General features: G+C 33.5%; 1 protein-coding gene across 2 annotated transcripts in view; it reads left to right on the top strand.

Annotated features, from left to right (window-relative positions):
* LOC132697510 (uncharacterized) overlaps positions 1–15,581 on the top strand; it is a 127,019-nt gene that overhangs the window by 85,832 nt on the left and 25,606 nt on the right. For both annotated transcript variants that reach the window (XM_060663109.1, XM_060663110.1), the window contains exons 4-6: positions 8,200–8,370; positions 10,370–10,514; positions 14,921–15,048. In XM_060663109.1, coding sequence (XP_060519092.1) covers positions 8,200–8,370; positions 10,370–10,514; positions 14,921–15,048 — 444 coding nt within the window. The remainder of the gene's footprint in view (positions 1–8,199; positions 8,371–10,369; positions 10,515–14,920; positions 15,049–15,581) is intronic.

Genomic DNA, 15,581 nt, shown 5'->3' with positions numbered 1-15,581 from the left:
CAATATGACTGAAGTGAGTGAAAATGTTTAAGCAAAATTTTTTTGGTCGTTAAATAAATTACATTTTACACATAAGCAGCTGTCGGTCTTATGAATAACGAGCAATGCAGAGGATATTGCCCAATTGTTTTATTGAATTATGGTTATATATTTATAGCAATTTTCATATATTATGTATTCTGGGTCTCTGGATTCTTATCTAAAACATTCACTTCAAAGTTCACTGCTCAACCGCGTTGTCTTAATCCATTCTTCCATTGTTATGAATTCCGTTACAAATTTCCTAATCTATGTGTCTGTACCGAGTAAAAACCGTATAAGTTTACTAGTGAAGGATTTGTTCAAAAATTTGTCTTCGAATATTTTCTCGCAGTATTTCTCTTAGACCGTATATATAAAAATCCAGTAAATAATAGTCGGCAACTTTCCATATCCAAATCAAGCTTTTATAGTAACTGGTTTTTCAAATTAGGAATTGAATAATCATTTTTAAACTATTGTCAATTCCTAATTTGACGTTTTAACGGAATAATTCAGATGTGTCGAGCCATATAAGATAATGTGTGTTTAACTTTCTACCTCTTTAGTTCTCTACATCGGCTAATAAATTATGCTACGTACTAATTGTCTACATTCGCCACCATGTTACAGAATTGTTTAACCTCTACCGTCTTAAATGTTTTACGCCATTTGATTAACTAGATGATGGGTTGCGTATTATATGTTCCGTTCTGTTTCGCAAATATTTTTTTGTAATTCCTGTTCTAAAATACCCATTTTAAGACATCTGGACTGAAACTTAACTTGTATCATATTCTTAAGCGAAAGAGATACAGACACGATAATTGTACTCCACGTCTTAAAAACATAGAAACAATGATAAAGAAAATCCCAACCTAACCAAAAATCGTTTTTCATTAGTTCGCTTTTGCACATTTAATTTAATTTAATTTAATTAATATTATAAGAAAATATAGAACAAAATTTGTTATGTCCGTATTTTATCTTGAAACCTCTTAGGACATAAAAATTTTTAAAATTTGTGTAACAGATGCGTCCTGTTGCACATTTACTGCAAAAGGAGGAGAATTTTTTCGGATAGTTCTCAATTTATTTAACGAATTGCTCTCACACATCGAAAATAGTCATAGGAATTCAAGAAATCCAGAACTAACGAGAACTGATTGCCCTACATATTTTTATTTTCTGCTCTTCACTATGTATACTATGTGATCTATGAATAATTGTTTTTGAATGAATATAAAAAAAAAGTTCCACCCTTCAGCACTTACTTTATTTTTATGCCAACCTGTGTATTTCGAGGTACATTTTAATTATATTCGACTCCTTTATTCGAGCTTAAAGGAATATATTGGGTCATGACTTGTGACAAACCCGAAGTACTGTGGAAAGATGCATGTGTTTTTAAAACTCCACTTAGATGCATAATGGGGAGCGCAAACTTTGTTATACTCCTTAGAAAGTTGGCAGGATTATTTATGCATTTGGGATTTTACGTTCAGTAATTGTTAATAGATATTTCAGACAATAAAATAATTAAAAAAATTATATAACAAGGAAACTATTTATAAAAAACAATAATAAAAAACATAATAGAATATGCAGACACTTTTCAATTTAAAAAAGTATTTTGACTCCAACCTCTTCAATAATTGTGAAAACAAATCATTGTGTCTTTCTTAATTTTGACACATTCGAATAAACTAGTAAAATAATCGACGCTCAAAACAAACTGAATATATAAACACGTGCAACAGACGCGTTTTTAGAGAGAACCTCTTAGCGATCTTTTGCCTTGAAGTTCGGAAATACGTTCGGCTCCACCGTACGTACCCGAAAGCACTTACAGAGTTTGAAAATGCTCCATTACCGAAATAATCTCTTCTTCTTCACATAAAACGAATTACAGAGTCCCACCTCCGTTGCTTTAGCCACTTCTGATGTGTACGTCACGCGTCACCCAGTGAATTTATTTTTGTGCTGCCTGCAAAAATGTACCCAAAAATCTAATGGTAGTAAATTTTTTGCTGTCTTTCGCGTTTCTATAATTCTTCCTTTTCTTATTTAGTAAAAATTAAATTTAAAAATTTTTTAATTTTGAAAGAATTTTATCAAAATTTATTATAAAATTATTAACTTTCATGCACACTGAATACAAAAATTCCGTTTAAATTGTGCAACGCGGTCCACATTTACAAACGGTTTTCAAGGCAAACTTAAACACACTGTATTTAAAACCAGAATAAAAATATTTTAGACCAAAATTTTAAAATTTTTGGTGCTCCTTTTAATCATCATCATCAGAGGCCGTTTATAATACATTTACCTACCAATTGATATTTTCTTGGTATTCTGCAACGCTGTCAAAATTTAAGGTAAATTTAAACACACTGTATACGAAATATGTCTAGGACTTTCCAAGAAATTTAAAATGTCATACATATATGTCAGAACAAAAATATTTTAGACTAAACTTTGAAAATTTTTAGTGCTCAATTTCAGGTAGCATGCCCTGTGGCGTATGATTATCGTGTATAACAAATTTTGCTTTTAAGCTGCCCTGTAAAGAAAGAAGGAATAGATCGTCAGTATTATAAAAAATCCTACGAATAGCTACCCAACAATGGACATTTTTTTGGCTCATCCTTTAGCATCCGCCACTTTATCAAATAGCGAACAAATGCCTCTCTTATTTTCAGCTAAATACATCACGTTTGTTTTCGGAGGGATTCGTCTAAATTATAGAAGTCGAACTCCGGTCGTCTAAATAACAGGTTTATTCCCGACCCGGGCTAGTCGCTCAAATAAATTTTAAAGTAGTTCGCAAACTAACGGTATCGTCCCTCTGTTTGGTCTCGCAAGCATTGTACTCTACATTACTTTGCATACTTATCTACTTTTTCAATTGAATAAAGCAAAGTTCAGTTTTCGTCGAGTTTATGATAATCTTGAACGCCGAACTTAGTTTGTTGTTATATTGTTTCCGCTAAAGGATCCCGTTTGGAGTTAGTGAAGTGAAGATACGTTCGTGCAAAATATTTTGTTTTATCAACTAAAACATTTATTGCATCAGATCATAATTTTAGTTTTTTGTCCAATATACTACGGTCAGAGTTGGAATCGAGCCAAATCATTTGCGATGGTCTCTTAAATTCTTTAAAAAAGGTAACTCGTAATAGTTCTCCTCGGCCATGTTATAACCCAATAATATTCTTTATTTGAGGAAATCGATTTTCCTCCATTCCGACAAATTACAAGAATACACGACAAAAGAGCCGCACAATAGTCTCTGTAGCCTGTCGAATCGGTTGAAGAACTTATTATTATATACGGAAAATAATACCTTCACTTTGCGATCGGAAACGCGATTTTGTTATCGGCATTATAAAAACAGATATAAGTGAAGAAAAAGTTCATTTATTGAATATGTTCTTTCTACTCCCTACTCTAAAATCTAAGTTAAACACACTCTCGTTTCTGGTACTTTGGTCACGGGTTTGTGAGCTATCAGATATCAAGAAAGTTTTAAGGTTTAAAATATAGTAAGTACAGTAAATCATCATTTCTCTACACAGGCAGTTAGAAAAAGAAAAAAATCTAAGAGCGCAAACATTTTATGCTATAGATAATCCGGGTGGAAGACTTGCGAAAACATTGATGAATCTAATAGAGCTGGGTTCAGGTTAGATTAGATGCTTGTTAAATATGTTTTAAGTGAGAAGAAACAAAAACTTAGTTTTGGGAATATCTACAATTTGGGACACGATGTTCTTACACGAAAGTTTCTTGAATGAATATTCTAATTTAGAGACTTGCACTATACATTGAAACGACGGTGACAATTCATAAATGTGTAAAAATACTAGTCTTCTTACGCTTATATACACACGTTTGGATATACAATAAACCGCCAGCGATACAAACAAAATTTTCAGTCCGTTAATTCTATTGAATGATTAATGACGCGTGGCACCTAACAAGCGTTATAACCGTATCTGTGAACCAATCGTGTGCAAACCCACAATTTTAGTATAATTAGGCACGTATAGAAATCAAGACAAAACATTTCAGGAGAATCCGCGCATGCCTATGGGTTTTAATATAAGATAAATGAAGCAAGCCCAAAATTTTATCCGTCGATATATTCAAACGCCTATATTTGCTTTGTCTTCTCTCTCTATATTGATTCTCATAAATTATTCGGAATTGCTCCTGCGACATAATATTTCTGAAACAATTATTTCGATTTGATACTTAATACTATTGAATTAAATATTTAATCAACACTGGAGGAACAATTTACAGAATCTGTCCTGACAGGTTGGCTACCAATGCCTAGGATGACCTTTATGTTGTAAATTTCAATGTGTTACTGGTAGCCAAACCATGTCGGTTAATCCTAGAGATAACTGGATAATTTTGAGTTTAATCAGGTATGATGTATACAATTTAACTAATGTACTTTGTTAGAGTTCACCGTGCGATATACCGTTTTTACAAGCTTTTATGGTTTTCACTTACGAATCAGTTTAAGTCCCGCCTGTTGTAAAGCAGAAGGCATGTAGTACGTATTAAAGATATTAGCCTACAAGAACTGTGGCGTGCGAGTAGGGAAATTTTCTTTGGTTAAACTGTTATATTCATTCATATTAGTGTGATTTTTACAGATTATCCTAAAACAAATTGGTTAAGGCTTTCGCGGCCCATTGATAAGCTATTATCTTGATTCAGGTTTAAAGGCCGTCGTCGCTTGGAATTACTTCCTAACGTTTCGCTAGCACGAGTGGCGAGCTTAGGACAGACAGAGAAGTCTGCAGTAGCTGAACACGCACTGGGCAGCGGGCAGCAGGATACACTTTGAGAGCTGTAAGTTACTAGCATCGGTCAACGGTTATCACAACAGACTAGTCAGGGAAGCCATTGAGATACAAAAACACCCACACAATTTCAACAGAAAGGAGGACACCCTTAGACTCAACCAAATCTGGAACCCGATCCTTAGGAACGCCCGAGCAGGACCGATCGATATCCCGAGACCAACCGAAGCGGAACAAATCCCGCCCATCACCAATCGGCATAAATACAACCTGCGCAGGAGAAATCGTCAACATCGGAGATGGAAGGACCTCTGAAGAAGCTCGCCACTCGTGCTAGCGAAACGTTAGGAAGTAATTCCAACCGACGACGGCTTCTAAACCCGAATCAAGATAATAGCTCATCCTAAAACAGTCCCTACTTGAGGTATTTCGATTTCAAGTTGAATTAAATAGGTTGATCCCCTAAATTTATTATATTAGAACACATTAGAAAGCATAAACTGATTTCAAATTTAAGTGTTTAACATAATGACTCTAAAATATATTCATAGGAAAGCAATACAAAATCTTATGTAGATAATGGATTTATAGTGGATGTTTTCCCAGTTTGCTATTGGTTGATTTGTGGGGGTTGGTGAAATTTTGAAAATCAACGTCCGAGATGACTAAAGCACCGTGACATAGTTGTGAATGGTGTCCAAAAAAGAAAACCGCGGAAAGATCATGGGATCCCAAAAACTCGGTTGATGTGTATCAGAAGAATAGTTTTTAACAATTAAAACTTTACATGAAGAGTTGCGTCGTATTTTGAACATTGACTTCGTACCAAGAACTGGTTTTTATTACAAAATCATAAACAAGAGACAAGTTTTGATGGAATCAAGAAAATTTCGGAGTGGAGGACAAGATGTTTGAGAGAAATCCAAGAAATTAGTGTTAAAAACGTCCCCATCATATATTTAGATGATTTTTTAGCCACGATACCGTCAAGAAAAGATGGACTGATGGTAACAGCAGGAAATGGTCGTTGGACGTGTGAGTTTCGCTGGGGAAACGAATTATCATACTATATGCGGGCTCTGAAACTCGTTGGGCAGATAACGCTTTATTGGTTTCTGCAAAAGACTTCAAAGAAAGAAAGGCTAACAGCAGATATCTTTGAAAAATGGTTGTCTCAAAAAAAGCTTCCCGATATTCCACCAAAGAGTATTGTCGTCAGCTTTCAGCACGAAGTACTGAAGTACGGTTCTGCAACGTCATTGTGGAATCTAATCATTGAGGGTTACAAAAAGAAACCCGAGCGAGGTAGGGCTGCGATTAGACCTTCATAAAAATTTATCAAAATATCAGATTTTGTTGTAAATGTGTCGAATGTGGCAGCAACTTACATAGTTTAAATTACACCCCCTATATGAGTAATTAATTAAAAATAAAATGAAATAAATGTGTTGGTGGATGTGATATAAATGAAATGTAAAACTTCAGGCGCCTAACTGTCACAGAATCATTAAAAATATAAGCACTAATTTGGTCAAATCAAAAATGTAAAAATATTTTTGCTACCAAGCTACTTCTCTACTGAAGGTCATAAACTCTTTAGAATCTTGACTTAGCTGGAATGCGGATTTTCGAATATAAAATATGAAATCCAAAAATCGACATAGCCAAAATAGAAATAGAATGTGCATATGTTGGACGTGGAACCATCGGTAGACTGGAACCTAACATATAAATACCTAAGTAGATATAAATAGGCAAAAAAGAAAATAACTGCAGCATACAACTACTACAAATTTTGTTGTTAGACAACAATTCACGAATCGGATTAAATAAATGGATTTTCGCTTCCAAAATTGCGTTTTTAGACATGGAAAAAACTTTAAATTAAAATCCTCAATTACGGGAAATTCTGTTAAAGAAAAAGGACGAAGATAATCCCTTAACGTACGTACGCAGCATCCAGATAGCGAAACCGATAGCGCTCGCAAAAACTGAGGATTTAACTTGATTTATAGAGACGTTTTGATACAAGAACGACGCTGAAATCGCCAAATACAACCTTGATAAATTTGGTCGAATTTTCCGATAAATACTTTAGAACGGAATTTATTTCGTCGATATCAATGTTTAATTTGAAAGTGGCTCCTTTCATTATTGTTTTCTTGTGGATAGAAGTTGATAATGCAATAGGCAATATTTCTTAACTGCTCTTATAACAAAAAATAACATTTAAAATACTGACAATACCAGCAATGTTTTGTTGATATATTTTGTTAAATTGCGAATTTTTTGCCGTATCTGTAGGCCTGGGGTAGCAGTTCTGCTTGATCTTTTTTAACAAGCAATTCTACTTTATGAGTTTTCGCAAGTTCATGGACCTATAATTGATGCATAACGCTTCACATCTTCAGCTTCAGTAAAAATATGTGCACAAAAAAAACATAACAACTTGTGTGCCATAGAAATTGCAGCACCCAGTAAATGTAAAAATATGGTAGGTTGTAGTTGTGGTAAATATGAATAACAATCGTTGACATTTTCAACTAAGTTTGCGCCTCCGCTTAGGCTTCGACATTCTGTAACCTTTTTCAATTTTTATGTTTCTGTCTAAAAAAACTAGAGGGAACGTACTATTGCACTCCAGATTTCAGTCACCTTGTTCTTAACATCATCCCAGACGTAGCGGTCTATGTCTATTGGTTAATGGCAATATCGATATGGTTGCAGCCCTAAGCACTAATTCTTCGAAATTTTACTGCATATTAGAAATGAACGAAAATTTTCTGAAACTAACGACACATCGGAGATAGACAATAGATGTTTTGTCTGACATGATATTTGTTGCTTATTTATTTAATTATTTATTAATTAAATAAGCATTAATTATTAATTAATTATTAATTATTTCCAAAGCTTTACAGTTTAAAATATATTTGCTCGAAAAGTGAGATACGGAAATATTTCCTTGTTTAAAGTCGTAAAATTAATTCTTTAAAGTTCTTCTAGCAAGTCCCGTCGCTGCTTGAGTTTTAAGATCTTAATTTAAATCGGCGAACGAAATTAATATTAATAAAACGACAGCGCTTTCGCTTAAACCTTAAAATCGTTAAAAGTATACGTTAGTATAAAAGTAACATTTCATATTTGAAATCTCAATATTGCTACAGGTGCCTAATTCAACCCCGGGAGATAAAACTAACCAACCAAATACGAGCTATAGGCTTTTTTACCACGTCCAGATAGTAGTCTGAAGAGTCTCGTTTATTTCAAAATACTTCAAGGGTGATGAGTGGTTAAGTGCGACCATGAACTTTATTAACTACAATATTTCTCTAGATAATTGTAGTTATTTCTGTTTCAGTTGCCTGTTCGACTGTGACGGTTACAAAATGCCAGGCAGCATTACGCACACTACAGGCGTTTCCGTTTTTCAAACCCACATGTCTCTGTCGTGAGCCACATATGGACCCCGAGTGCAACTCGTTCAGAGATTTCCTTTTCGATCATCCGTGCATGTTCGTCAAGGAAAAAGGTGAGGGGCGCTACTAAGGAAAAGAAGACATATATGGAGACAAAAAATTTAATTGCTATTGTAATAGTAATGAAATTTTCCATTTTCCTCAGATAGTCGCTATACGTGAGTTCCATTCCAATTGTATTTTGTATACTGAGTGTCCAGAAACACCAAAGTTTATTTCTAGCTTTTTTGTAGATTTTTGTAGAACTTAAAGTTGTCTTAACTTTAGTAAATTAGGCGGTAATTTCCATTTTCATGTATGTCGATATACAAAAACCATACAAAATAATTGTTTTTTAGATTTATTTTTTTTACATATGGAAAATCTGTACCTTTTTTGAAATTCACAATAAGTTCAGTTATTGCAGGAAGCTGCGTTCCCGAAGTACACTATTTCTGATATGTATAATAATTGTTGGTTTATATATTTAGCATAAATAGCAAAAATTCGCCTTAATAACCGCTTACCTCAATTTTGAAAATTTTTTACAGCAGATGAAAAACTAACAACTATAGAAACTACTAACTATAGAAAACTACATGAAGTATATTTTTTGGCCTCGAAATGTCCAAATCTTTATTTTTGTAATTTAAAAAGGAGTTATGTTCTTTCGATGCGAATGATACATTACTTCGGAAGAAATAATGTATCGTAGCTGCAATAAATAGATAATCATTAAAAAACTCAATCACTTTATGCATTTAGAAGCAAGAGCATATTTTCCTGCTTTTTTATAATTTTTGCAAGTTGGGCATACTTTTGCTAATAAATTTCGTGCTCAAAGAACTTAATGATCAAATTCAATTTTCTAACATAAAATTGGATAATTTTATTATTATAAGAGATTATAATGATTTTATATCAACAAACAACAAAAAAAGTAGTAGAGCATGCATCTTATATTTCATATTTACGGGATATGATTTCAATACTGCAGAAGCTTTAACAAAAATCTGCACTTGTAAATCGGCAACCAAGTATACGTTTACCATTGACTCTCTATTTGATGTGTGCCCGATGTTTGGAAAAGCTTTATGAAAACATTATTTCAACGATCCTCCCTGTTCCAGTAGCAGATAACATCTAACATCTACCGAGCTCGATCTCAAAAAGCGGAACCAGACATTTTGATCTCGGATAATTTTGCTAAATATGATAAGAATTGTGAATACACAACTTTCGCCGCTACGAGAAAGTAAATATCAAAAGAAAATAATATAAATGCAAACAGGGGAATAAATGAAAAACTTGTTATTGTTTACCTGCCGCCGAGCAAGAACGATTGGTGCGATATTCTTTAATTCTTGCGGCTCTCATATTTGAATTCAAAAAGGAATTTAGAAAAGTGCTCGCTTCGGGTAAACAAGTTTATTTATTTCGATACGAAAACATTTTGCTTGCAGAATAACGGTTCTCCAAAAGGTTTGTTTGATAGTGTAAATCCAACACAACGACTTTAAGCAAAATGTATATAATTTTCCCAAAAGCTCTAGTTCCTGTTTCCGATAAACGCATTAAGTGTTAGCGTGTCCAAGGCAATAAATATAAATCCTGTGAAATCGGATTTTAAGAATTTATTCCTTTTTGATGGTGTCCATCACAGGAAACAAGATAAATAAACGGCTGCAAATCTGATATGTTACCAAAATCTTGGCTTTTAATATAAATAAGTAAGTACAAAAAAAAATGAAAATTATCTTAAGAGTTATTATATATCGTGTGCATGTGCACAACGAATTTAGGCAGTTAAGTACTGTTATCCCCTCCACATTTTAAATTAAGACTTTGTCAAAGTTTATGTTTTTGAATATTGTCGATCAATACAAAATAATCAGTTTCTTTGAGAATTTTATTAAAAAATCTTGAATTATTTGATTTGAATTGAAAGTTGAGTAAGTTGCTGCTTCTGTTGCCTTGTTGATACAGAAAAAAATTATGAAAGTTTGTGTTGCATTCAAATAACCGTTACATTTTATGTAAATTATAGTATGCAGATTAAAGTTCTTGTTACAGAGAAAGACCCTTATCCAATTGACGCGCTGCCAACTTGCACCCATGCCCATTTCGTATGTCAGCAAGAACCGAAATGCATTAAGTTATACGAGGACTTTAAAATGCACTGCAAAGTCAGAGAGAACAAATGTCGCATGGACGACAGGTAAGTAAGCCGGACGGCAAATTATTCGGGGTGGCTTTTAACGAGACTTTATGCGGTTTTAGCACGAACCATTGTTTAGATAGTTTCTGGTTTCTTGCAATTTTTATATACCACAAGTTATGGACCTTTTGCGCTTCTGAAATTTCTAAATTTCATAGACAACTGGATGCGATAAAACGAATTCTATATCGCTGAATACCATTCGATCGGTAATTCAAAAGAACATTCCCTAATAAGCTAAAAAATATGGACCTGTATTTAAATGATTCTAGTTATAGCTACTTAAAATTCTTATTAGATTAAAATTAATTTTTGGACACCATATAGTTGGTATTTGAAATATGATTTATGTCTTCCGATTCGGGAAATTTAAAATTACGCTGCATTTTGACAAAACCAAATTTTTAAAAAACCTTAAGGTTTAGATATCATAAACTTTAAGACTCACACTTATTTCGAAATCCAAAAATTGTAGACAAAGTGTTTTATTTAACAAAATACAACTCTAATTCTTCAAAGGCCACAGGCCCCCGTAATACTATTTACAAATCTTGATGTCTTCTGCCTAGGTTGTTGAGGAAAATCCGAAAATTTGAAACCAAACATTCTCATCTTAATTGAAAAATGCTTGTCTAGAACATAATTTTCTTATTTTTGAACAAACAACAAACAGCTATATGTTCTCCATTATCACCAGTCTTCGCGAATATATTTATAAAACCCTTTGAGAGGAAGGCCTCTATTGGTTCTATCCAAACCAAAATTATGGAACGCTTCGTTGATGATACGTTTGTTATTAAACTTCTCAACACCCCAACATACCTCTGAATTAGAAACTAATAATACTCTCCCATTCTCAGATATTCTTATCAATAGAAAATCAGACCTAACATTGGGTTACTCTGTCTACCGAAAACCTACGTACACTGATAAATAACTTAATGCATTGTCACATCACCATCCGGCCCAAAAATCATCGGTTATCAACTCTCTTGTTTACAGAGCTGTAAAATTATCCCAGCCCCATCACAAAATACACTTCACCACAACCTTTCAATAGCAATGAGTCGGAAAACAATGCCGCACTTGCCACTATTGTCCTTCCTTATATTCAAAACATCACTGACTACATATCAAAAGTTCTTAAAAAATGTAACTTCAAAACAAGATTTTCCGCTTGTCCAAAAATCTCTCAACATCTTCATTCCGTTCAGGACAAAATTACCAAATACCAGAAATTTACGAAAAACTATAAATTTTTCCATATAATCAATTCTTCTAAGAAACGAAGAATTAAATAAACAAACAATCTTACCCCCGACTCAGGTGTCCCCAATCTAGGAATCAGTCATCCGAGAACATGTCCATGCCCCTCCTTTTGCTCCGCGTACCTTAAAGGATATTTAAACAGGTACAGAGTTTCAGTACACAATTTCAGTTAAGCTCTGAAGAAGGCAACAAGATGATTCCCAAGTGCAATTCATCAACAACATCAACAGCATATTTGGGACAACCTGCATATTTACGAAATTATAGTATTATATAATAATGATGAATAAAATTTTAAAAAGTAACCGCACCAAAATTAAAACTTCTTGAAAACCTTTTATTTTGGCAATAACGTTACGTGCCCGAAAAACCCTGCGTAATTTGAAATATTAAACTTGATGCTAACGTTTTCTGAAAGCATGAGGCTTACTTTCATTTTGATGTGATAATAAACAAAAGCAATCAAAAAATAGCTCATTAATGTTTTAATAAATTCACCGTGCTACCTACATTCCTTCCTTCACGCTGGCCTTGTTATTGTTTTTTTGTTTTTGAATAACGATTGTGATCAAACCGAAGCGACCGTCAAAGTCCTTACGATATGACGATCAATATATTATTTTTGTGTGACAAAATATCGGTCATATACTTCTTCGACGTCGGCGTCGCGTCGACGCAGAAAGATGTTGGTTTAATGAATAGCAAACAAAGTGTCAAATTCTTTAAGGTGCGTCAGTCAAACATAAATTGCTTTTAAGAGTCTCGACTAGATATTAATTGAAGTTTAGTCACGGGTAGGATTTAATTCAGACATGTAATTAATTTTCCTTACTTGTTAGAAAATAATTTCGCAGCGATGCTAAATTTGCTCCGATGTTTCTAATTAAAGCCAGAAACCCATGAACTTTATCAGGCAAAAAAACATACTATCGATTTTCGCTTGACTTATTTCAATAGCTCGAATAAACGTGTTACCTGAAGTAAGATCTACCTTTTGTATCATTAGAGAGCATCTTGAGCAAAGTGAAATACTATGTTCCTATATTCCTGATTTGTTCTGGTACTGTGTAGACTATGCTGAGCGAACAACCAAAGAAATTCGATAAATAAGGAACAAGCTGCTGCTGTGTTTATTATAATAAATTGTAGCACATTTTCGCACTACACAAAAATGCAAACGTTTATTAAATGCAAGATTCAAGACACGAAAGTTTGTCTTTTCAATTCGATACTCGAGATGACAGCTCACTACGTACCTTTAATTTCTAAATTGTGTTGGTTAATTACTTTAAAAAATCATAGTTTGCATTATACACGGGATATAAAATATTATAAAATAACCCATATAGGGATTTGATCACTCAAAAAAAAGAAAATAAAGATTTGTCTGTTTTACAAAATTAAGATAAATTAAGTCTATAGCTCTAGCGATTAATGAAAAAATGAAAAAAGGAGATACTACCCTATACTGCACAGTACTGTCCAAATTCCAATAACTTAGTCATTATTAATCCCTGGCGATAAAGCTTCTTGATTTTCTATATCAGATTAACCATCCATATCTATATGAATGACGTTGTACTTATTATATTATACTTATAATTCGACCAGAATTATAGTGCTTTTACAACCGACCCCGTGATTAACTTTGCCTATTGTTTCTTACTTCAAAACTGCAGGCCCTTTTAGAACATCCTGCCGAGCAGACCCTTAACCGTAACCATTCCAGGACCGTCCTAGGAATTTACCTACCCTAACAAGCGGGATATAAGTATGTTTTCAATCTTTTTCGCCTAGCAATTCTTGAAAAGTGTATATAAAAAAATTAGTACAAAGTAACAATTTAACACGTTCTATGTCACTTGTTCTTATTGCTGCAATTTCTTATAAAATTGTAAGCATTCAACAATTTGTTTAGCATCGGAAGACAAATGGATCCGTTTTTTTATTTGCTGAAGTTGTTCGTCTTCTTGTCATTAGATTCGACCACCATCTCCACTTCGTCTTCAAATTCTGAGCTGTTTTCCATGTCTTCTTCTAACAAGGGAACATCTGCTTCATTGCACGGTTTTCAGACTTTAAAGTGTTAACGGGAACCTTCAAAAATTGTTTAATTGTAAGAATCTAACAAATATTTATCTGTATTCTTATGCCGTACCTTTATCTACAGCGAATATCATCTATAGTCTTCAAAAAGACTGTTGTTGTTTACAAATTGAAGAACTATGTAGAAGATACAAAGCTACAAGAAGAAGAAGGTTGTTAATCGACAGGCACACAAAACAAATATTAATATTTGCAAACTTACCTGTAAGATAGTACAGGTACTAACCCCTACCCTTTGAACTTGAAAGCTCGAGAATCAAGTACATAAATATGTACTTACTGGAAGTGTCACATTGAAATACCTCCGTAATATTTACGAACATATTTGAATTTAGATTAAACTCTTAAGAACGAACATATCACCTGATGTTAAAAAAAAAACGCTTCTACTTATTCGAAAATACTCCGCATCATCAATGCTTAACCACATTTAAAACGGTCCATTAACGTTTGAAATAAAAAAATTAAGTTTCTACAAATATTCATTACGGTCCATCTCGGGCAAGACTTACTTAAAGCAGAATAAACATTTTTTGTTTTAATTTAGTTTAGTTAGTCTACCACAGTCCTGCAAAGGTCTGCGGTTAATGTACTGTAAAATATTTAAAACGTCAAGGCAATAAATGCATTATCATTTTGGTCGTACAATACATAGATACATTAAAAGCAGCTTAAGAGAGCATTTGCTTAAAGTAAGCTTTAAAAATATTTCATTGAGACTCTCTTGTTAACGTGTCTTTTTGTAACACATCTTTTTGAGTCAGAGTTCATGCCAGAGTCAGAGAAATATATTATTAAGGAACGCCCTGTAATAGTAAGCCAAGTAATAAACATTATAAATGATGAACTTCTGACGCCAATCGCCTTTCCTTGATCTTGCTTGATACATTCGATTCAACCCCTGTCGGCCCTGTAGTTTCCGCACTAGCTCTACGTTATTTGCTTTATTTTGTTTTGGGTTCGTTTGATAAATAAATATTTGCGAGTTCCATATCTGAAAAATAACATTTCGCTTTTACGTAATTTTTCAGGGTACAATGTTTTGAAGCCTGGACCAACCTGCACAAATCTCCCATGTTCGGATGTATTTGTCCGAATAATCACATGAAAAAACGATGCGATAGGATATTTAGCATGGTGAACCACAATCCGTGTGTTGGTAAGTACAACTTTTATACTCTGCGATGTTAGATGACCGCTTTGAGAAAGAACTGCAATTCAATTATTATTTCTCAAGTAATACTATAGTCCCTTTAATCACTGCCCCAAGTCACAGGCAAACGACACAATTAAAAGTTTTTAAAGCGATTTAAAAAGTACAGATTTTGTTTCTGGACTGAATTAAATTCGTTTATTTCCGGTGGGTATTTTCGTATAACCTTTCTAAAAAACGTTTTTGTAGTATTTTGCTTAAAAATTTTCATAGTAAGTGGACTCGTAACTCGACTAAAAAATGTTAGGCTGGTTTCATCGAAACATTTCTTAGGAAAAAAATGTCTCGACTATATTGATTGTAATAAGGAGTCTTGGAAAGTGAATCATGAAATTTTACACATAGAAGAAAATCGACCATTTCGAACTCAACAGAAGCGCTAAATCACTTTAAACTGTCGGGAACTTAATGATATTCGACCTTCGATTCGTCGAACTTCGGCAAACTTCTTTCCTTTATACCACGGAATATTGCAGTTA

This window comes from Cylas formicarius, unplaced genomic scaffold (genome assembly GCF_029955315.1).
Source record: "Cylas formicarius isolate icCylForm1 unplaced genomic scaffold, icCylForm1.1 PGA_scaffold_1__22_contigs__length_36826433, whole genome shotgun sequence".
Taxonomy (NCBI): Eukaryota; Metazoa; Arthropoda; class Insecta; order Coleoptera; family Brentidae; genus Cylas; species Cylas formicarius.
Note: the sequence above shows the minus strand (reverse complement) of the source record. Positions and strands in the feature narration are given on the sequence as shown.